Source organism: Pelodiscus sinensis, chromosome 1, assembly GCF_052426305.1.
Source record: "Pelodiscus sinensis isolate ZL-2025 chromosome 1, ASM5242630v1, whole genome shotgun sequence".
Classification (NCBI taxonomy): domain Eukaryota; kingdom Metazoa; phylum Chordata; order Testudines; family Trionychidae; genus Pelodiscus; species Pelodiscus sinensis.
Genome location: NC_143052.1, coordinates 47,174,887 through 47,197,997, shown reverse-complemented (window position 1 = coordinate 47,197,997; position 23,111 = coordinate 47,174,887). Strand labels below are relative to the sequence as shown.

The window sequence follows — 23,111 nt, the reverse complement described above, 5'->3', positions numbered from 1 at the left end:
TCTTCAGCTGGCTTTTAGAATTGCCTCCCCACATTAAGAGACCCAGAAAAAGAGTAAGCCTGGCCTAAGATAAGAACAACTGTTTAGGGTAGGAATTGCATGTATCAAGTTTTTTAGTGTATTGTAATTAGCTGGTGTCTTTTGTTTATTTTAACTTAGTAGCTTACTTTGATGTGTCTATTTTCACTTCTAATCATTTAAATCTTACTTTTTATACTAAAAAAACACACCTATTTATTATTAAATCCAGTGTAGATAATTGTTACTGGAGGGAAGTAACCACTGTGCATCTTTCTCTTTCATCGATAAAGGAGGTGGACATTTTAAAACTTTTACACAGGGTAAGACTGATTTATTTAAGGTTTTGGTCCCTTTTGGGGATCGGGTTCCTTGGTGTTGCAAATGGCCTTACAACTGAGCCCTCCTAGAGCTGAGCTGAATCAGTGTTTGTGTTGCCCGGCAGGGGGGCAGTTATTCAATCTCTATTCCTTGACTGGGGAAGACCAGCGCTTCTGGCCCAGCAGGACAGTTGATAGGAAGCCCCAGAGAGCTGGAAGGCAGGCGTCAGTGACATGATCAGCACACCGGGTGATAGCCCCAAGGGGATTTCAGTGATCCAACCTGTCACAATGTGCTGATCTAATGCTGCCATTTCTCTATCATTGGATCCTCTCAGAACCTAAACAAAATCTTTCCTCTAAAAGACCTACTAAACCTAATTTAACTACTAGTCTAACAAATTATGTGAAGGGGCAAAAATATTTTATATCTATCTATCTATCTATATAAATAAATAAATAAATGAACTTTGTAACTGTATCTTTGTGCTTTGCCACACATTAATACAAATTATTTTGTTAAGAAACTCTTTTCATAATGCTTAAAATATGCCAAAGGTAGAAAACCAAGTAAAACATTTACCATTACTGTACCTGTTAAATTATTCAAATACTGGGAATGATTATCAGAGCGAATTTCAGCAGCTAATAGAAAAACACTTACAATGTTAAATAAGTCATGCTGCATGCAGAGACAGTTGTTGCACTGACACTTTCCCTTGTACCTCCAACAGTTCAGATTTTCAGAAAATTAAAAGTATCATATTTCTTTAGAATGCAAAAGAAAGAAGTTAAAACATGAGTTGCTAAACAGTGCAAGAGACCCTGTGGGAGTTTATAATCAATCAGTTCAACATTTTCTACTATGTTAGTTTTTCTATGACTTAATGACTAATATTCCTCTTTTTAGAATGAGACTGAACAAATGGGAAGCAAAATCTTTATATAAGAGCATGTAAACATAGACTGTGATTTAACCACAAGGTCAGATTCCTAGAATGCATGTGTCTAACAGTTTTGTTTAAAAAGCGCAACACTTCTCATAATTGAATTTATGTTATATTTTGTATACCTCACAACTCTGAATTAGTGCTTTGTTTCTTATAATTCATGAACTCATGAAAAGGTACATTAAGCTTTATTATTTCTTGTAACTCATGAGAACACAGAAAACTACAATAAAGTTTATGAGTATAACTACTGATCTAATAACATACACTTTGTGCTTGTCACACATTTAGCATGTTATTTAATTAAAAATCTGTACTGGGGGACAGATTAGCTATATTTTAGACTCCTTTAGACAGTGGACTATTCATTTTTTTCATTTTCAATTAATTTATTTCTAATTTATATTTTAAGGATGATCTGCGCAAATACATTTATTTTTAAAAATACAGTATCTCTTCTGCAGAACAACTTGCTTTTAGAATAAAAAAACATGGATAATAATTGGACTTGATTCTCTTAAACTCATGCTACTTAAATTAAGCTATGAAGAAGAGTGCATATAGTGAGGTTGCAGCTGAGTTGGTCCCAAGGTACTAGAGAGACAAAGCGGGTGAGGTAAAAGACAGTTACCTGTTTCTATAACTGGTGTTTTTCAAGATGTTTTGCTCATGTCCATTCAATGTAAGTGAGGGCAAGCAATATGTCCAGAGACAGGAGGAGTTCACTGGCATGCTGACTGCAACATTACTGTTCTGAAGTCTGTATCCTCTTGGGCTTGTTGTAGAAGGGCATAGTGCATGACAAAGATGTGCACCAAAGACAACATTGTAGCCTTACAATGTCCAGGATAGGAACATATGCAAGGAAGACCACCAAGAAGGCTTGTGCTTGGGTTGAGCGAGCCCTATTAGCTGGGGTGTCTGAGTACCTGCCAGATGCCAGCATGTCCATATGCAGGAGGTTATCCATGGCCTGCTTTCCTTTATGGTGCGGTCCTGCGACTTCCATGGTGGGTGGCACCGGGGTGGACAAGATGTCCTGGGCTGCTTGTAAGGCTTCCAGCGTTGACAGCATCCAGAGCTGTCGGACACTGCTCTCAGACCATGCCAGGGAGTGAGAAGGGGATTCGTACACTGAAGGGGGCTGAGGCTTCTGCTGGACAACAGCAAGGGAATCCACCGGCTTCAATGTTCTGGGCCTCTCCTTAGGCCTTGGAATGGGCATCTGGTGGCTTAGGCGGGGAAAGGCTCTGCCTTCCCAAGCTGCCAGCCTGGCCCTGCCCCCAGAACACCTACTCTAGGCGTACTGGGGGCAGAATGTTGCTTCCCCAGAGTGCCCATGCTCCCTGTGCTCTAGGGCAGGTCACACCACGCCGCCACTTTCCTTCCCTGCTGTTCCAGGGATGCTGGGCTGTGTGTTCTCTTCCCCTCCCCGTGGTGGTGGGGAAGGCGTGCACACTCAGCGTGCTGCTACTCCTCCTCCCCTCCCTGTGGTGGGGTGGGTCCTCAGCAGAGGGGTGGGGCTGGGGGCCTACCTCCCCCAGCCCCAGCTGCACTGACTTCCCATGGACCTTGGATATTTGCCCTTGCCTTGCCTAGGCTTGCAGGGAGCCAGTGAGAGTGCCATGAGGCAGGAAGCACTGGGGTGCTGTGCACTGAAGCACTTGTGCTCATTGCCAAATCTGAGAGCTCACACACCAGAGCTAAGGTGGATTCCAAAGGAGGGCCTTGAAACAAACGTCCCTCTCCTTGGTAGGGGGCTTGAAGGATTTGCAAATGCAGCACTTAATACTTCAATGAGCCTCTCCTAAGCATGACAAACAGTCGCAATGGGGGTCTCTTACTGGCAGAGTCAGATTACAACTGCAACAGAACTTGAAGCCCAGGGAATGAGGCATGCCCCAATATGAGGTTAAGTCCTACACTAACTACCTACTTAGGACAGTAAACTGACTAGTAATAGAACTATTTACCAGGAAATACGCAAAAGTTCAGCTAAGGAAATATGCAACAGCTGACACTGTAATGAGGTTCCAATGAGGGTGGAGGAGGCTGGAGGTGCCCTATACAGCACAGCATGCACCTATCACTCCAGAGGGCTCCTGAGCCAACTCCTCTACAGGTACTGCTAAGGGAAAATCTTCCATCACCAGTGCATATGGCAAGTACACAACCTACACTGAATGGACACAAGCAATCACTCAGAGATTATATTTTTTTAGACCCACTTCTGTAGGTAAAACAGTAATAGGGATGTAGCCATGTTAGTCTGGTCTTGCTGAAACAAAAGACAGAACTATGCAGCACTTTAAAAACTAACAAGATGGTTTATTAGGTGATGAGCTTTCGTGGGCCAGACTCAGTTCCTTAGATCAAATTGTGGAAAAAAATTGGCATGATCAAAGGGATACAAACAAAAAAAGTGAACACATAAAATTGACAAATCAGATTTTAGCACAGAAGGGGGAGTTGGGGTGGGGGAGTTAGTGTCTATGAGATAATGATATTAGGGATGATAATTGCAGAAGCTATCTTTGTAATGGGTAAGATAATTAGCATCTTTGTTAAGGCCCATTCATAAAGTGTCAAATTTAAGCACGAATGACAGTTCTGAAGCTTCCCTTTGTAGTCTGGTGTTAAAGTCTCTTTGAAGCAGGATGCGTGTAGTAAGGTCATTGAAACAATGCCTAGTCTGGTTGAAATGGCAAGAAACTGTTTTTTCTTTGTGAAACTGTCTGATGTCTGTTTTGTGTGCATTGATTCTTTGGCAAAGAATTCTTTAATTTTTTAATTGGTAAGAGAAACAAGCTTTTGAGCTGCTCTTCTGTGTATGTTCAAAACCATTCAAGAGTCAATCTTTTATGACATTTCATACAAAAATATATAAGTGGTGAACTTTGGATTGCTGAAAATGCTGCATTTGGCTCTCGAGAATCCCTTAACATTGAGCTGCACAATTCTAAGAACTCGCCTGATGGAACTGCACCAGGAATGTACTCTGACAATGAGATTCAGCCCTGGAATGGAATTTGAATGTAGTCTGATGATTGGATCATCAATTTACCTGATATAAACCAGGTTTATCTAGGATGCAAGATGAAAACACTGGTCCATTTTTAGGCTCTAAAAAGAATATTGCCTCCATTAGGGATGTAAATGACTAGCTGAGTAGTCGCCTAGGCTTATCGGGTAGTTGAGTCCTACTTGACCACTTGCTTCCCTCCACCCCTTGCTGCCTTAAAAGCCGACTCCCCCCAGCACTGTCTCCATGGTGAAGGTGGGGGGGGGGGGGGAAGGGGCAGGAGAGGCAGAGATGCAGTGGTCCTGGACCTACCCCTGCAGTGGCTCTGCATTTAAATGTAGCAAGAGCCTGGCAGCTCTTACTACATTTGAAATGCAGAGGCGTAGCCATCCTGGACTAGGTGAGAGCTGGGATTGCTCAATCCTGGCTCATGCCAAATCTGGGACCTACCCCCTCTGTGGATCTGAAGTTTAAAGGTAGTAGGAGCCAGGCTGACTGCGTACTCAGCTCCTACTACAATTAAATTGCAGAGCTGCAGCGAGGATAGCTCCGGTTCACGCCTCCCCTTATCAATTAGTCATGTAGTTGATATAAATTGTATCAACTACACTATAAGTCAATTACCTGCTTCTTAACATCCTTAGTCTCCATATCACCATGCATCCTCCTAGTAGTCAATGAAGCTTTCGGTTAGTGTCGAGAATCCATCTTTGAAACTGCTTGTGCACCCATAGGCAACGTCTACAGTTTCTCTCTTCCGCAAAAGCCTATACAAATGAAGCACAGATTAGCATATTGCCACACTTCACTTGCATAATTAATTAGGAGCAGTTTTTTGCACAAGAGCCATTCTTCCTCCTTTTTTCAGGAAGAACGCCTCTTGCGCAAGAGGGGTTTTTTGTGCAAAAAGGCACTGTGTAGATGGTGCCTTTTGCGCAAAAATGGCTCCTAATTACTTATGCAAATGAAGTGCAGCAGTTATGCTAATCCGTGTATCATTTGCACAGGCTTTTGCGGAAGAGGGAAGTTGTGTAGACATAACCATAGTGTGCAGCTGTCAACCAGTCTACATGCCATGCCTTTATGCTGAATGCATTAAATGGCTCAGTCAGTATGAATCCTCTGATGAGCCATATGTTGTATGGATACAACATAATTGAATCATTAGGCGACTGGACAGGCATCAGGGGAAGTGATAATTCAGAATCTACAGGTCTCACATATCACACTCAAACCGGAAATGCTGGAACTTGATTCGTTGTCTTAGCACAGCTCAGCAATCACTATCCCAAACCCATCCATCTATCATGCTAAACCAAGCTGCCAGCCATCTGTTGTGTCAAAGGCCCAAATGAAAAACCTATCAGACAAATTCATGATGAATGGTAGAGGTTCCACTAGAGAGATGCCAATCGGCAATAGAGAGAGCCATTCCCTGCCACCAAGCCAGACAAAATTCTGAGTGATATTAGGAATGGAACTGCTGCTGGCTATGATAGTGCATTGTCAGGGTTCTTGAAGCACCTTGGGACTTGTGCTCATTCATGGTCTGTGCAGTTCTTCAAGCAAATGGTAAATAAGAAGCAACTTCCAAAGACATAACTATTTAGATATTAGCCCTGCCCAGATTTCCCTATGATGTTGTTGAAGCACGAAGAATAGCCTGCAGCTGCTGTCAGAAACAAGTCTCTTATAAATTACATGGCCATGCATGTACATGGCTTGATTTGCCATGCTGTTCATGGGCCCTTCTAAACCAACTTTGTATAGGCCAGACGACAGAGTCATTGTGCTGCTAGCCTTCATACCAGCAGCCAACAAGATTATCCTACAGCTGTACCCAAAGACAGACAATATCATCCACCACCGATGATGGTGGTCTATGGCCTGTAAACGTAGCTGAGGAGGTTGCTGTAAACTGGTGTGGTAAGCTCTGCCTCCAAGAAGAAGAAGAATGCACTTTGATTAGTTCCATTTCAAAGAAGTCTCTAGACCAAAGCATATCAATGAATGTTAATGAGCATCAGCAGGGTCCACAAGAAAAACTTAGTTTTTGACAGGCTAGAGCAAGGTATATTTATGCCCCAACTTGCTTCTATTTTAAGCACTCCCTCATGAAAGATGACTTGCTCTTTCTATTGTTTTATTACTGCTCTGAGGTGACATAGCATCTGAGACAAAGAGCTGTTTTACTGATTTGACATCAGTCAAGGTCACTGTATGTTGTCTGTGTCTATGTCTCCAAGTCTCTGTGGAATAGTTTGGTTCCCAAACCAGTCTAATTCAGGTAAGGTAGAGAATTATGCAGACTACTTTCCTCCCTGAAGGCCACTTAAATTACAACTATTGTTTTTGTGACTGTTCTGAAGGACTAGAAGTGGACATGTTCTTAACCTTTGGGAGCAGATTTGGTAGTCACTGTATTTTGCTTGAGGGACTGTCTGCTGAATTAGAGCAAGGCTGTTTAGAGACATTTCTGACCTGACTCTCACCCCTGACTTTGACTGTTCTACACAGGACTGAGGTGGGAGGGAGAAGCAGGAAGTGCAGAGTAGCTATGCTGATGAAGGCTGTGGGGTGGAATGAGGACACTATTAAAGTGAGATTTTTTTCAACTCCAATTCAAGCTACGTATAAGTGCAGATTAGAAAAAAATATATATAGAAAAAGGGGAACAGTCTTCAATTTTTTTTGTTTTTGCCTGCTCCATTTTATTCAGAAGTTCATAGAAGCTGGAAGAAGCCAGTCACAGAGATGCCAGCTGTAGCTGTTTCCCTGCTTCACTGGAGACAATTGAGAAAGCCTGCCAGTGCATATAATGGAAGAAAAAGCAAAAATACTGCATCCAGATAGGTAAGGAGGATCTCACACATTCAAAATAAGGATGTTAAGGACTAGTCGATTCCCCGCCTTGCTGCCAAAGTGGGGGGGAGGAGGGAAGAGAGGGTACTTCAAAGCTGCAGCAATGCACGGAGCCTGTACCCGGGCTCCATGAAGCACTGCCACTTTGAAACACTGCCGCAGCATTTCAAAGCAGCAGCGCCGCATGGAGCCCAGGGTCAGCTGGGGACTCCCTAGCTGACCTTGGGCTCCCTGTGGCATTTCTGCAGAACCTGGAGTCAGCCAGGGAGTTTCCAGCTGATCCCCGGACTCCGTGCGGAGCTGCTGTTTTGAAATCCCAGGCTCTAGTGTGGCATTTCAAAGAGCACAGAGCCTGGGGTCAGCTGGGGAGTCCCTAGCTGATCTCGGGTTCTGGGGAATACCGCTGACCCCAGGCTCCATGTGGCATTTCAAAGTGACAGCGCAGCATGGAGCCCGGGGTCAGTGGGGGACTGAGTCCCCCTGCTGACCCTGGGCTCCATAAGGGCACTTCTGGGGACTCTTACATTTCAAAGCTGGCACGCTGCGTGGATCCCAGGGCCAGTGGGAAGTCCTGCTGACTTGGGGCTCCACGTGGGTACTTCCACTTTGAAATGCACAAGAGCTCTTGGGGACTCTTGTGCATTTCAAAGGGTAAGCACCCTCATGGAGCCCCGAGTCAGCTGTACTTCCCGCTGGCTCTGGGGGACACATGGAGTTCCGCATTCCTCCTTTGAATTGTACGAGAGTCCTAATGGGGGCTCTTGTACATTTCAAAGGAGGAATTCAGAAGTGCCAATCGACTAGTTGAGTAGTCGATGGAAAATCCATCAACTACTCGACTAGTAAATTACTAGTTTGGTAACATCCTTAATTTAAAATAATGGCAGAAAGTAAAAGTAACTTTGCCCTCAAAAAACACAGATCCCTATAGGCAGCTACATGGTCTGAATTACTTTAACACTGGATTAGACTACTTGTTCAGGTGTTTGCCAATATCCTTCAAAATTTAAGGTTCAATTGTGTTATAGGTTGAACCTCTCTAGTCTGGACCCTTGGGATTTGATCTGTGCCGATTCAGAGAATTTGCCGAATCAAGGGAAGTCAATATTGTCTAGCTGCGTTACCAACACTTCCACTGCTTACTGGGCTTTTAGAAGACTTTTAGGGTAAATTAGAGATAAATAACAGCACAGAACACAGGGAGCCAGGACTGGTGAGTATAAACAAACTTTATGGGACCATGGGTAACTTTGCCACACCCATGATAAGTGGACATCTGGCTAGCTCAAATCATGCTGGACCATGGATGTTGCTGAACCAAAGAGTGCCAGAGTAGAGAGGTTCAACCTGTATTAGCACATGTAATGTGATTCACTTTTTCAAAAAATTACATCTGCATGTTATAGTAAACACTGCATCCATAGTCTAAAATATATATTTATGTAACTGAAAATTACATTTTACCTGAATTCTAAGTTCATCACTTCAGGTAATTCTTCAAATTTTACATCTTCCACCTGCAGCTCTTTAACAGCATCCAAGATTTTCTGTTGGTCTCTGGTATTTGTAATCCCGATCTAAATTAAAAAGTTACTTTAATTACATAATTGTGTAATGTTTACAACAGACAACAGAACTAAAAAAAGCTAAAAATCTAGTTTTTAAATTTTGGAACTACATAAAATATAATTATTTACACATACAACAGCACAAAATCTTTCATCATGGTGGATTCCAAACACTTTACAGACTTAAAAAAACCTTACCAAAAAAGTAAACTTAGGGTCACTTCCACTAACTCTACAGCATAGCCAAACTACTGAAGGTAAAATACAGCAACTGTTTAATAGTGCACCACACCGCTATATAATTAGACTGGAAGTGAAGAATGCCTAATTGAAACTGCACAGGAAACATAGGTAGGCAGAATGTAATTACTTGCATTGGCACTTGGCCAAAATGGGATGTTTGTAAAAACTGCCACAGGATTTTCAATATCACAAATAACTAGGGCTTCTGTTTTAAGCGCCATCTGAGGCACCTCCAGCAGTAAAATGCTCCATATCATCATGCTGGTTCAGTATTAACTCCACAGAAAGAATGCCACCTAATGAATCATTAGTACCATTTCCTGTAGAACCTAGGTGTTCCTGATAGGTCTAATCAACTACTAACCTAACTCATCTTATCTTGTTAATTAAAAGTACATTAAAAATGACAAATCACAAAACTGTTTAGAGTAGAATTGCTACTAGCAACCTCTATATTTATCATAGTCTCTCCTTGCCAAGAAAATATTAACGTGATATCAAAAGAATATCCAAATGTGTGTGAGTCTACTATTACTTTACAGCAGGGGTCTCCAAACTACGGCCCGCGGGCCGGATGCGGCCCGCGAGGCCCTCTCATCCGGCCCGTGGAGACCTTTTTGTCTACGGAAAAAAAATTACGGAAATTTACGTGTATCCTGCCAAGATCAGCCGCCGCTTACGTGGACGTTATGTTTTTACCCAATTAAAATAGAGGCACGCAGTAGTGCGTTATGTTTTCCAACCGATCATTACATTGCAAAACCTTATTCGCTGCTTACTTTTTCTACTTCCGTTCAGTCAATAAGATGATATAACGCCATCTAGTGGCGGAGTTTTTAAATTGTTTGCTGCTGGTTCAAGACTTGATTATTTTGATCACAGTTTGCCAGTTGCAGTTGACTGTTGCGATGAGGAGGTGTTGGTGTCAATTAGCATCTGATTTCGAAACATGTTGCACTCTATTTTATTTAGTGATAATTTCCTTCGCGTAACAAATCTAAAGCCAGAAATGTCTGCTATTTTGGCATCCAGGAAACAATTTCACCATTCACACTAATACAGGTGTTCATGTGTAGTGTATCAATGTGTTATTAAATAATAACTGAATAAAATAATATTAAATAAATAATTAAAAACAACATCCATGTTTTGATTGTTTTTTATTTGGACCTCAAGTGTATAGTCGGCCCCCGAACTGCTGTTTGATAGTTAATGCGGCCCTCGGGCTGAAAAGTTTGGAGACCCCTGCTTTACAGACTGCACTACTAATACTTTTGGATATCTGGAAAATAATGAAAATAACTTTATAAAGTAATTCCAGGTGGAGGGAGTCTAGTACCATCTGAGGTAGGGTCATGAGTCATTTTACCCTGTCTCAGGACAGGCAGTAGATGGATACTAATCATAGCAGTAGAGGTCTGAGTATCACAAAACTTACTACATGAGGCCACGTGACCAAGACGTTTGAGACAGGCTCTGGCCATTGCTGGAGGGAAGTTTTGAATGATGGTGGACATGGTCTGAAAGCGTTCTACTGGAAGATGTGCCCTTGCTTGCGTGTAATCCAGGACTGCTCCTATGCTCTGAACTGGGGAGAGTTGATGTGGTATTGTTGAGGAGAAGACCTAGATCGTGAACGTGCTGATTCAGAACACCTGAGTCTATACCTGGCTCTTGGAGCAATCCTTGATGAGCCTATCACTCAGGTACGGAAAAACCTGCATGTCATGTCTGCAGAGGAAGACTCCTACCACCATCATGCACTTCGTGAAAACGTGAGATGCTGAGCACAGGCCAAATGGGAGAACTGTGAACTGATAGTGCTGACTGTTTATCACAAATCTTATGTACTTCCTCTGGGAATGGTAAATTGCAACGTGGAACTAGGTGTCCCTTAAGTCAAGGGCGGTGTACCTGTTACTCAGATCCAGTGCAGGGATAATAGATGCCAGGAAGACCATGTGGAACTTGAACTTCTTTATGATTTGTTGAGATTGCACAAGTCTAGAATGGGCTGCAGGATGCCCTTGGCTTTCAGGATTAGTAAATCGTGGAAGTAAAACCCCAGCCCCAAATTCCAGAGGAACCTTCTCCACTGCTCCCAGAGACAGGATCTTGTGCACCTCCCGAAGCAGGGGTTGCTTGTGAGAAAGGTCCCTGAAAAGGGATGGGGGAGGGGAGGAAAATTCCATAGAATATCCTGTCTATACTGTGCACAGCACCCAGTGCCCTGTCGTAAAATGGGCCCATGCATAGTAAACATGGGATAGCCAGGATGAAAAAATAAAACAGGGTGGATCCAATACAGCCACTGGTACTATGTCCTCAAACGCACCCTCAAAATTGCTGCTTATGGCTGAAAGTGGGTTTGGATTGGCCAGAGCCTTTTAGAGGTTTGCATCTGCAGCCCTTTCTATTTTGCCGCCTAGATCCATCCTGCCTGTTGTGATATGGGTATGGGTGGAACTGGGACAAAGAGTGAAATGCCTACTCAGAGTACAAGGTGTATGCAGTCCCAATGACCTAAGTGTCATTCTAGAGTCCTGAAAGCTATGCAGCCTTTTATCAGTTTTTTTTAGTTGCTGGGGAAAAATCTTCCAGTGACGTACATGTACAGACACATAACTGGAAAGCACATAAACAAACTAGAAGAACTAGACCAGAGGTTGGCAACCTTTTCAAACCAAAGAGCCAAATTAATCAAAATTCAGAACAAAGTGGTCAATAAAGAGCCGTATAAAATGCCTATTTGCATGACGGAAGATATCACAGAATCATAGAATCATAGAATAATAGGACTGGAAGGGACCTCGAGAGGTCATCGAGTCCAGCCCCCCGCCCTCAAGGCAGGATCAAGCTCCGTCTACAAGGTAATATTATTGATAATTGACATAATGTACAAGGTATTATTGATAATTGACATAATATACAAGGTAATATTATTGATAATTGACATAATGATTAATAGCATAAATGAAACACTGTACTCACAGATTTTATTTAATGTGGCTTCTGCTGCTGCATCTTTTCGTACATTTCTTTGAAATGTACATCATAACTAATCAAATCCAACTTTGTGCATGCATTGTAGCTGTCTTCTGTCAATCTTATGGCAGGGGGCTGCAGATGTGAAGGTGCAGGAGTCTGGGTTGGAGAGTATGAGGGGATCGTAGCAGGAGATTGGGTGTATGATGGACTCAGGGCACAAGGTTGGCGTGTGTGGGGGTGCAGTAGAGTTATGATGCTGCAGTCAGATGGGGGCTGGGCCCCAAACGAGGGCTTGTTGGCCAGGCTTCATTTTGAAATAAAGTAAAATATTATGCCCAACACAAAAGGTTTCAATGCTGTCTTGATTTATGGCAGGAGTGGGGAACCCCTGGTGCTCCAGACACATAGTGGGAGGAAGGGCAGGAAGTTTAATAAGAACATAAGAATGGCCGTACTGGGTCAGACCAAAGGTCCTGTTAGCCCAGTATCCTGTCTACCGACAGTGGCTAGCACCAGGTGCCCCAGAGAGGGCGGACCGAAGACAATGATCAAGCGATTTGTCTCCTGCCATCTCTCTCCAGCCTCTGACAAACAGAGGCCAAGGACACCATTTTATCCCCTGGCTAACAGCCTTTTATGGACCTAACCTCCATGAAATTATCTAGCTTCTCTTTAAACTCTATTATAGTCCTAGCCTTCACAGCCTCCTCTGGCAAGGAGTTCCACAGGTTGACTACACGCTGTGTGAAGAAGAACTTTCTTTTATTTGTTTTAAACCTGCTACCCATTAATTTCATTTGGTGACCTCTAGTTCTTCTATTTAGGGAACTAATAAATAACTTTTCTTTATCGGCCCTCTCCACACCACTCATGATTTTATAGACCTCTATCATATCCCCCCCCAGTCTCCTTTTTTCTAAACTGAAAAGTCCCAGTCGCTTTAACTTCTCCTCATATGGGACCCGTTCCAAATCCCTAATCATTTTAGTTGCCCTTTTCTGAACCCTTTCCAAGGCCAAAATATCTTTTTTGAGGTGAGGAGACCACATCTGTACACAGTATTCCAGATGTGGCTGTACCATAGTTTTATACAGGGGCAGTAAGATATTCTGTGTCTTATTTTCTATCCCTTTCCTAATAATTCTTGGCATGCTATTTGCCTTTTTGACCGCCGCTGCACACTGCGTGGAAGTTTTCAGAGAACTGTCCACGATAACTCCAAGATCTCTTTTCTGATTTGTCGTAGCCAAATTAGCCCCCATCATACTTGTACATATAGTTGGGGTTATTTTCCCCCAATGTGCATTACTTTACACTTATCCACATTAAATTTCATTTGCCATTTTGCTGCCCAATCACTGAGTTTGGTGAGATCATCTTGGAGTCCCTCACAGTCTGCTTCTGTCTTGACTATCCTAAACAGTTTGGTATCATCTGCAAACTTTACTACCTCACTGCTTACCCCTTTCTCCAGATCATTTATGAATAAGTTGAAAAGGATTGGTCCCAGGACTGACCCTTGGGGGACACCACTACTTACCCCTCTCCAATCTGAAAAGTTACCATTTATTCCTACCCTTTGTTTCCTGTCTTTTAAGCAGTTCTCAATCCTAGAAAGGACCTTTTCCTCTTATCCCATCGCCATGTAATTTACACAAGAGCCTTTGGTGAGGGACCTTGTCAAAGGCTTTCTGAAAATCCAAGTATACTATATCTACTGGATCCCCCTTATCCTCATGCTTGTTAACCCCTTCAAAGAACTCTAATTGATTAGTAAGACTGGATTTCCCTTTACAGAAACCTGGTTGACTTTTGTCCAACAAATTATGTTCTTCTACATGCTTCACAATTTTATTCTTTACTATTGTTTCAACTAATTTGCCCGGTACTGAAGTTAGACTTACCGGTCTGTAATTGCCAGGATTGCCTCTAGAGCTCTTTTTAAATATTGGTGTCACGTTGGCTACCTTCCAGTCATTAAGTACGGAAGCCGATTTAAAGGATAGGTTACAAACTACAGATAACAGCTCAGCAATTTCCCATTTGAGTTCTTTTAGAACCCTTGGATGAATGCCATCCGGTCCCGGAGATTTGTTAACATTAAGTTTTTCTATTTGTTCCAAAACCTCCTCTAATGACACTTCAATCCGGGACAGTTCCTCAGATTCACCACCCACAAAGGACGGTGCAGATTCGGGAATCTCCCCAACATCCTCAGCCGTGAAGACTGAAGCAAAGAAATCATTTAGTTGCTCTGCAATGGCTTTATCGTCCTTGATTGCTCCTTTTATAGCTTGATCATCTAGGGGACCCACAGGCTTTTTAGCAGGCTTCCTGCTTCTAATGTACTTAAACATTTTGTTATTTCTTTTTGAGTTTTTGGCTAGCTGTTCCTCAAAATCTTTTTTTGCTTTTCTTATTACATTTTTACACTTGATTTGACAGTGTTTATGTTCTTTTCTATTTATCTCACTAGGATTGGACTTCCACACTTCTTAAAAGATTCCTTTTTGTCCCTCACTGCTTCTTTTACATGGTGGTTAAGCCACGGTGACACTGTTTTAGGTCTCTTGCTATGTTTTTTAATTTTGGGTATACATTTAAGTTGGGCCTCTATTATGGTGTCTTTAAAAAGTTTCTATGCAGCTTTCAGGGATTTGCCTCTGGTCACTGTGCCTTTTAATTTCTGTTTAACTAACCTCCTCATTTTTGTGTAATTCCCCTTTTTGAAATTAAATGCCAGGGTGCTGGACGGCTGAGGTGTTCTTCCCACCACAGGAATGTTAAATGTTATTATATTATGGTCACTATTCCCAAGTGGTCCTGTAACGGTTATTTCCTGGACCAGGGAATGGCTCACTTGATTACCTGTTCTGTTCATTCCCTCTGGAGTACCTGGCATTGGCCACTGTCAGAAGATAGGATATTGGACTAGATGGATTTTTGGGCTGCCCCAATATAACCATTCATACGTTATTATGTTTATTGGAATATGCGCCCAAGTGCTTGTTTGAAGAACCACTTAAATTACAAATTGACACTGTGTTGTATGTTATAACTGGATCAGGAAACTATCATGTAGACACTGAGTGCTTTAACTGAGTTGTAAATGAAAAGTAGATGAGCCCCGGAAGTCAAGAGATCTTTGTTCCAACTCTTGGCTTTTCCATTGACTCTAACTTGGACAAGTCAATTATTTCTGAAAACTTTAGTTTATAATGGGGTTTTGAGTTAGATTTCTTGCATGTCCACTGAAGACAGCATTATCCCACAGGTATAAATGAAGGCACAATTTGGCCCACACTGTTTTTATAATTGGTGATTGCAGAAAAGTAGAAAATAACCTAGACTCCAATGTAGATCCCATGTTGATTTTACAAATCTGGCGAAGCATTTAACAATCACAATTTAAAAAGACTAATAATAAGCTTATAAATAAAGCATTAACAGTATACATACATACTACTTTTATCTTTTAAAAACAGGATTGATTTATGACTGGACAAATAACCTAAAATGAAGCAATGGTAACAATAATTGCATTAGATTGGCCTCGTACTCTAGGATGAGCCTCCCCACAGATTAATTTTTGAAATGCCAAGATTCTGAAATCAAGTAAGTAGAGCCCTATCTAATTCATATTCAATTTTGGTCAATTTCACTGTCATAGGATTTTAAAAATAGTAAAGTTCATGATTTCAGCTAGTTAAATCTCAGATTTGTATCATCAGATTTGTGAGAGAAAAAGTTATTGCTCTTATTTTTCCCCTCTAAAAATTTGCATGAAGACATATCAACAAACAAAAGAATATAAATTAAGTGAAAATAAATTAAAAAGAGTTTTAAAGTAGTAAACTAACCTGGGTAAAATCATCTTTTTTCATGGTCAAAAGCTGTCTTAAAGCTATATCTTTTTCCTGCATGAAACAAAAAGTTTTCACTTAACAAATATGGAATTTTAGAAGAAAGATTATAAAGAAAAAAGTGAGAAATGTAGCTATACAGGTCAATTACTAAAGGAGCATTGTAAAATTTCTCACATGTATTTATAATACAAAGATATCTAATGCCTCAATTCCGAAGAAGTTTTAATTGCTGTATAGTAATGGTAAGAGGAACACCCGTGCTCTGACCAGCCAATGAGACCACAGAGGCCCTGCCTCCCACTCCTACTCTGACTTACCAATGTGGCTATGGGGGATCCATGACCCAGGTATGCTTTTCCAAAGCCACTACAGCAGGAGGTGGGGGGCTGTATGTATGTGTGGGGAGGAGCTGCCCAAGATACTTTTGCAGAACTAGTGTTTGAGTGGTCTGGAAAAGAGGATGGAGTGTCTGTGATAGCCAGGAAGCAGCCTTTTGACTTTATGAGTCTCACAAAGGAAGGCTAATGCAAGACTATGGTTACTCTTTATAAATACATCAAGCTAAATGCTAGAGAAGGCGAAGTGCTATATAAACTATAGGTCAGTGTTGGTACAAGAATAAGTGGGTGTAAACTAGTCATGACCAAATTCAAGCTGGACTTTAGAAAAAAGAGAGGGGTGAGTTTCTAGAACAGCCTCCCAAGGAAAGCAGTAGGAGGTAAATAACTCAATTAGATTTAAGTGCACACTAGACAATGAGTTGGACTGTTTGATGGGGTTCCTTGTAATGTAGAAAAACAGGGTTCAATTCCCAGTTGTCTTATGGTCCTAATGCTCAAGCTTCAGGGTTTAAATTAGCCACCAATATATGTGAGGAAGGGATGTCTCCCTCAATACATAAAGAGAGATACTTAGGCACATGGGTGCATTTAATCTTCTTCCACTAGGTATCAGGGCTGGTCATGGCTGCAGATGGGACACTTGAGTAGAATGCTCCGGGCTCTGATGTGGCACTGAGAATCCTCTCTTTCAGGTGCTTGGCTGTCTTGTTCAGTCTAACTCATATGCTTAGAGTCTAACTGATGACCATGTGAGGTCAGGAAGGAATTTTCCCCCATGCTCAACTGGCAGTGAGCTTTGAGGTTTTTAACTTCTTCTTCAGCATGAAATGTGGGGCAATCACCAGGATTTATCAAAGAGTTCCTTGTCACTGCAAGGCCCTCTGGTATTGCAACTTGGTCTCCCCAAATTCCTGTGGCACATAATAGTCTAGTATACTTTGGGCTATAATATTTTTGTCTAATTCTGATTGTTTTATTAAGTGTGGCAGTACTGGATGAGGCTGGTGACCTGTGATATACAGGAGGTCAGCCTAAATATCTGGAGGTCCCCTTTGGCCTTAAAATCTATTTCTATGATGTAGACAAATTTTACATGTAACATTTCAAATACATTTATTTGAAAGTAGAATAGGAAAACTGTATTAAAATGTGACCTGACAAAGGTACACAATCGGACACTGAAAAAAATCTAAAGGTCATAGTAGTCTGCTGCACATTTAATAATTTACAAACAATTTTTTAAATATGCAGTTTTACTACATCAATCTTACCTTTAATAACTCTGTTATGTGTTCTAGACCAAGACCATGTAAAAATACTTCTAGGTCACCAAACGCTGCATAGGAACTATATATATAAATGCACAAGTCACAAAAAGAAAAAAAAAAAACAGTGGCAAATTTATTTTTCATAAATAAAGCATACGTCTAAACTGTAATAGGCAAAACATGAACACACACAGGCATGTGTGTCAAAAAGTGATATACATTTCTAGGCAAAGTGCTTCATTAAACTAATTAAAGCTGTAAATTAGTACAAATACTTTAAATAAAAAAATGTTAAATCGTAATTTTAAAAATCAAATGGGTGCAGGTAGGAAATTCAAAGTTAAGGTTACTATTTCATAAACTCCCAATAATATTGGAAATACGATAATGCAGTTATAGCAACAAGGAGTCCTGTGGCACCTTATAGACTCACAGATCTATAAGGTGCCACAGGACTCCTTGTCGCTTTTGCAGATCCAGACTAACACGGCTACCCCTCTAATGCAGTTATAGTATATCAGAATACTTTAACTCTGTCCTCTAGTCACCAGCTACCCTTTATGCAAGGTAGATATGTTCATGACAAGCATCACAGATTTTAAAAATTTTAGATCTATAAGAAGAAAGATAAGCACACGTAGACATCTGAAACAACATCTATCTTGGTTTAAGCAGCAGAGAAGTAGTTGAATCCCTATGTATTATCTCTGCAAGGAGACCACTGTGGAAAGTAAAGTTTAAAATGGCTGCAAATTTTCCAACACCCAGTTTAAGGAAAAATATTAAGAAACTGAGATTGGAGTTAGACAGGTTTCAGATGGCTGCATGAGGTATATAATGACTCCTTGTTTTTCTATACCTTCCATCCCACTTTATCAACCTAGTTTACCAGCATCAGTTAATTATACTTCATAACCGCAATGATGCAGTTACTCTTGTTATTCCAGATAAGTAAATGAAAGCAGACACAATAGAGGCTTGATTTTAAGAGATGCCGATCACTTACAACTGCAACTGAAGTCAATAGGAACTCCACTGTGCTCTGTATCTCTGAGAATAAAACGAGTAGTCCTGTAGCACCTTAGAGACTAACAATATTTAGTATCGTGGGCAAAACTCATATCCTCAGATGAATGGAGAAAAAAGAGACTCATCTGAGGAAGTGGGCTTTGCCCATGAAAGAGAGTGAGCGAGCGTCTCTCTAAAGTTCTATAGAGCTACAGGCTAACACTGCTACCCCTCAAACTTTTTTTCTCTGAGAATGAGACTATAATTGACTCGTTTAAAAATCACAGTCTGTAAAAAGTACAGGAAAAGAAACAAGGCCTTCAGGAATAGATGCAGGCCCTAGCTACACTAGGTTTGTACACGGATACAAACTTTCAGTGCTGATGTGCTGCAGTGGAGCAAGGCAGACCTTTCACTAATCCAATTTAGTAAACTGCACCAACGAAAGCTCCATTTTGCACTAGTACAGCATTGCAAACTATAATGTAGATAGGATCTAGCCACATTAGTACAGTTCTACCACCCAAGTTCTTTCTAAGATGTGCGCTTGTATGGCGCGCAGAGGAAATTTCAACCCTGCCCACCTCCTAAGCAGAGCTGTGCAGCAGTGTGCCAGTGGAAGGTGAGTTGCTGCTGTTAGGGGTGGCGGTGGGTGAGTGAGGGCTCAGATGGGCAGCTCTTTGCTGTCCCTGACTCACCAGGGCTGGAGCCATGGCCATGTAGTGACTGCCTGCCTGTTCTGGAGGCCAGGGCTGCATGGTGGATGGTGGCGGCTGCTTTGGTAGTCGAGCCAAGGCTGGAGCCATGTAGTGGCTGCTCCTGGGGTTTGGCTGGGGCCTTATTTTGCCTAAAAAGCTTTCAAGTGATGATTGGAATAGGGCTCTTTTCTACGTATATTTTACTGTCTTGTTTTTGTGCAAAGTATAATGTATAGGTTTGTTTTTGACCAAAGGCTCTTTAATTGCAGCTACACAATTACTGAAAAACATCATCTAACATCCCTAATAGAACAACTGTTTTATACTGTTTTATACAGATCAGAAGAAACCTCAATCTTTAAAGAATTAGCCACTCTCAATAAAAATCCTTAACATTATCAGATGGAGAAGACAACAATCAGGTCACATTCTCCAGAGACGGTAGGAAAAAAGTTAATTGTGTACATGGTGTTCCAGTGACCTCTGCTGAAAACTTGGAAGCATGCACGCTATGTAAAGCAACATGAGTTTCTATAGTCAGGTACCTATATATAAGGAAATACAAAAATTAACATGGGTTTCAGTGTTTCATAATGAGGTTTCAGTTTCTAATTTTTATAAATTATTACATTATATGTAATCGTAAAAAGGTCCAAAAATAGACACTATAAATTGTTCTGCACTATTTAATGATAATCATGTTTACACCCCGAAAGTATTAATAATATTAAATTAAATAATATTAAAATTAAATAGCATTAGGTTTTTTTCCTTTTTTACCTAACTCTATGATCTCTAATTGCATCAGGGACCGCTTTCAAGAGTTTGTGGATAGCTTCTTCTTTAAGCAGGTTCTGGAACTTCCCATGCAAGGGATTTGCAGTCAAAGAAAGTAAGCTAAAAAGCTTAAAAAAACATAAAAACCCATTAGTTAATATTCAGTTTAGGAAAAGAAAAGTATAGTAACGTCCTATTGAATTAAATTAGCACAAGATTAATTAAATGCACAATGAAAATTTAAATAGTAAAAAGATGGAGAAATTATTTCATAGTCTACTACCTGGTGAGAATAATTCACACAAGTCATCTGATACTTTCAAAAGAAAACATCTGTGATAAGATAAGTCTAGAACCTTATATCTCCTTAGGCTAGGTCTACACTGCACTCTAAACTTGATATGCAAATTGTGTAGCTTATTTCGAAACAGGCTATTTTGAAATTTGGTGCTGTCTACACACCAAATTTCGAAATAAAGTGCTATTTTCAGACATCCCTTAACCCTCGAGGAACGAGAGTTACCGGGATGCTGAAATAGCGCGCATGTTATTTCGAAATAATGGGGGGCTTGTGAAGACGGGGGGATCTGAAATAACTCTGATGTGTAGACATACCTTAAGAGTGTGGATGTTACTAAACTAACCACATTCCAATGTAATACTGAACAAGAATAATCAATAGTGAAGCAACAACTTGTATAGCGTGAAGCTAAATTTAAAAAAACATTCTGATGTGAAATGTTAAAGGCTGAAAGAGGTCATACAGTAACTAAAATTAATTAAATATTTATTTTTGGTTTGAAGACACAGAGTTATTCACTCCCAAGTAAAATCTCTGAAGAATAACGTCATATATGCATTTGTAACTTATTTTTGTATCAAAGACATAAGAATGACTATGTAGGAATATGACAAAGACACAGATTCTACAGACATTCCAACCAAAACAATGGATTTTGTACTTGCATGTTCTTTATAACTAATTAATCAAAGAAAAATACTACTTTTCTTTTTGCCTGCTGATTCAATCTCTCATGTAAAAAACATCCAAACAATTTTCACTAGATAGCAGAGTTTATTTTTCTGGCCCTATTGGCAGTAGTAAAATTGACAGTCAGGGAACACATCACTCTAGTCTGCCTTCAGCGACAATGATCCAAGTAGTGATAGAGATGCAGCCATGTTAGTCTGGTCTAGCTGAAACAAAAGACAGAACTATGTAGCACTTTAAAGACACTTTAAACCATCTTGTTAGTCTTTAAAGTGCTACATAGTACTGTCTTTTGTTTCAATGATCCAAGTAGTCTTCCTGAACTACCAATAAAGCTATGATTTCAGAAACAAAGGGCAAAGCTAATGTTAAACCAAAAACACCTGGAAAAAATTAGCAGGGAAAAGCTTTCAAACACATAATTAGTAGTGCATTCCTTCAAAGATGGGTTGCTGTGTGGGGAAAATACTCAGTTTGTGCTCATTTTATGCTTTTTTATAGAGGTACAAAAAAGGCCTGACATCCTGATAAGTGATTCCCCTACTTGACAAAGAAATTTAGTTCTGCTTTTTTATGACAACATCAGAAGGAAAGTACCTCTTTGCTCTTTATCAAGTTCACTGATATAATATGCCTGCATGACTATAATCTTAATGAAGGCTCAGAGTGGTAGCTGTGTTAGTTTTTAAAGACAGTGAGTGGTCCTGTGGCACCTTTGAGACTAACAAAAAATTTACCCATGAAAGTTCATGATGCTATATATTTTTGTTAGTATCTAAGGGTATGTCTACACTACCTCGCTAGTTCGAACTACCGGGGGTAATGTAGTCATCCACAATTGCAAATGAAGCCCGGGATTTGAATTTCCCGGGCTTCATTTGCATGAAGCTGGCCGGCTCCATTTTTAAATGCCGGCTAGTTCGAACCCCGTGCTGCGCGGCTACACGTGGCACGGGCTAGATAGTTCGAACTACGTAGCCATTCCGATCTATCTGTATGCCTCGTTCCACGAGGCGTACAGATAGTTCGGAACAACTACGTAGTTCGAACTATCTAGCCCGTGCCGCGTGTAGCCGCGCGGCACGGGGTTCGCACTAGCCGGCTTTTAAAAATGGCGGAGCCAGCCAGCTTCATGCAAATGAAGCCCGGGAAATTCAAATCCCGGGCTTCATTAGCACGTTCGGTATGCATACATTACCCCGCTAGTTCGAACTAGCGGGGTAGTGTAGACATACCCTAAGTTACCCCGGGACTACTAATTATCCTAATGAAGGATGAGGAAGAGACTGAAGAGCCAATGGAAAAGTTTCACAATTCTAATAGTGAACCTCCTGTACGTGTGTCTGGTCTTCAGGAAGTAAGCATCTTCCTAGGTATTTTTGGTGAGAGATATTACTATTGTGCCAATCTTTGTGAGCTGCACAAAGATCCTGCATGGCCTTTGTAAAATGATACTATTTAGAGATTTCCTATCCAAGATATTTTTTCTTTGCTGGCTCCTTACACACAAACTGAATACTACTTTTTAAGGGGTGGTCAGAGGAAAGGCTGCCTCCTTTGACTTGACCAATACATTTTTTCAACAGTTCTTACTGGCAATCTGCTCTTCAAATTTTGTATTATTCCTTTGGTGGGGAGTTTAATTTAGCCATTTCTCAAAAAGTTGATTAGAAAAAGTCGATTAATACATTTTTCAAACGATTCACCCTAAAATAATTCTAACCAAGGATCTATGTTAAAATTATGCTGGAAATCTAAGTACACATAAGCAAAGAAATTCTTAAGAAAGTTCCCATAGCAACATTAACTTTGCAATACATGCATTGCAAAACATTACATGCAATACATGTAATAACTTTTAAAGCATTATGTATACCAGCAGCATAGCACTGAATAATATTAATACATACTGAATATATGATCTAGTATATGTTTAAGTGCCTACATTAATATTGGTCTGGAAAGCTGTTCAACTAATGAAAATGAATCTTTCAGAAAAAAAGAGAAATAGACCTTAGTGGAGAACAGTACCTCTGAATGTTTACTGTTTTTTGCAATCTCTCCAGCTGTCTTTCCATCTTTGGTTTGTAGAATTTTATCAGCTCCAAGTTCAAGCAACTTCAAGACTACCTTCTTATGCCCTTGGCGAGATGCCCATGTCAGTGCCTATATTTAAAACATTTTGTTTTAC

General features: G+C 40.7%; 1 protein-coding gene across 1 annotated transcript in view; it reads right to left on the bottom strand.

Moving 5' to 3' along the window:
* ASZ1 (ankyrin repeat, SAM and basic leucine zipper domain containing 1) overlaps positions 1–23,111 on the bottom strand; it is an 88,745-nt gene that overhangs the window by 5,523 nt on the left and 60,111 nt on the right. The window contains exons 6-10 of the mRNA XM_014573333.4: positions 22,952–23,086; positions 19,933–20,057; positions 17,450–17,525; positions 15,832–15,888; positions 8,637–8,749 (exon numbers count right to left, since the gene is read on the bottom strand). Coding sequence (XP_014428819.4) covers positions 8,637–8,749; positions 15,832–15,888; positions 17,450–17,525; positions 19,933–20,057; positions 22,952–23,086 — 506 coding nt within the window. The remainder of the gene's footprint in view (positions 1–8,636; positions 8,750–15,831; positions 15,889–17,449; positions 17,526–19,932; positions 20,058–22,951; positions 23,087–23,111) is intronic.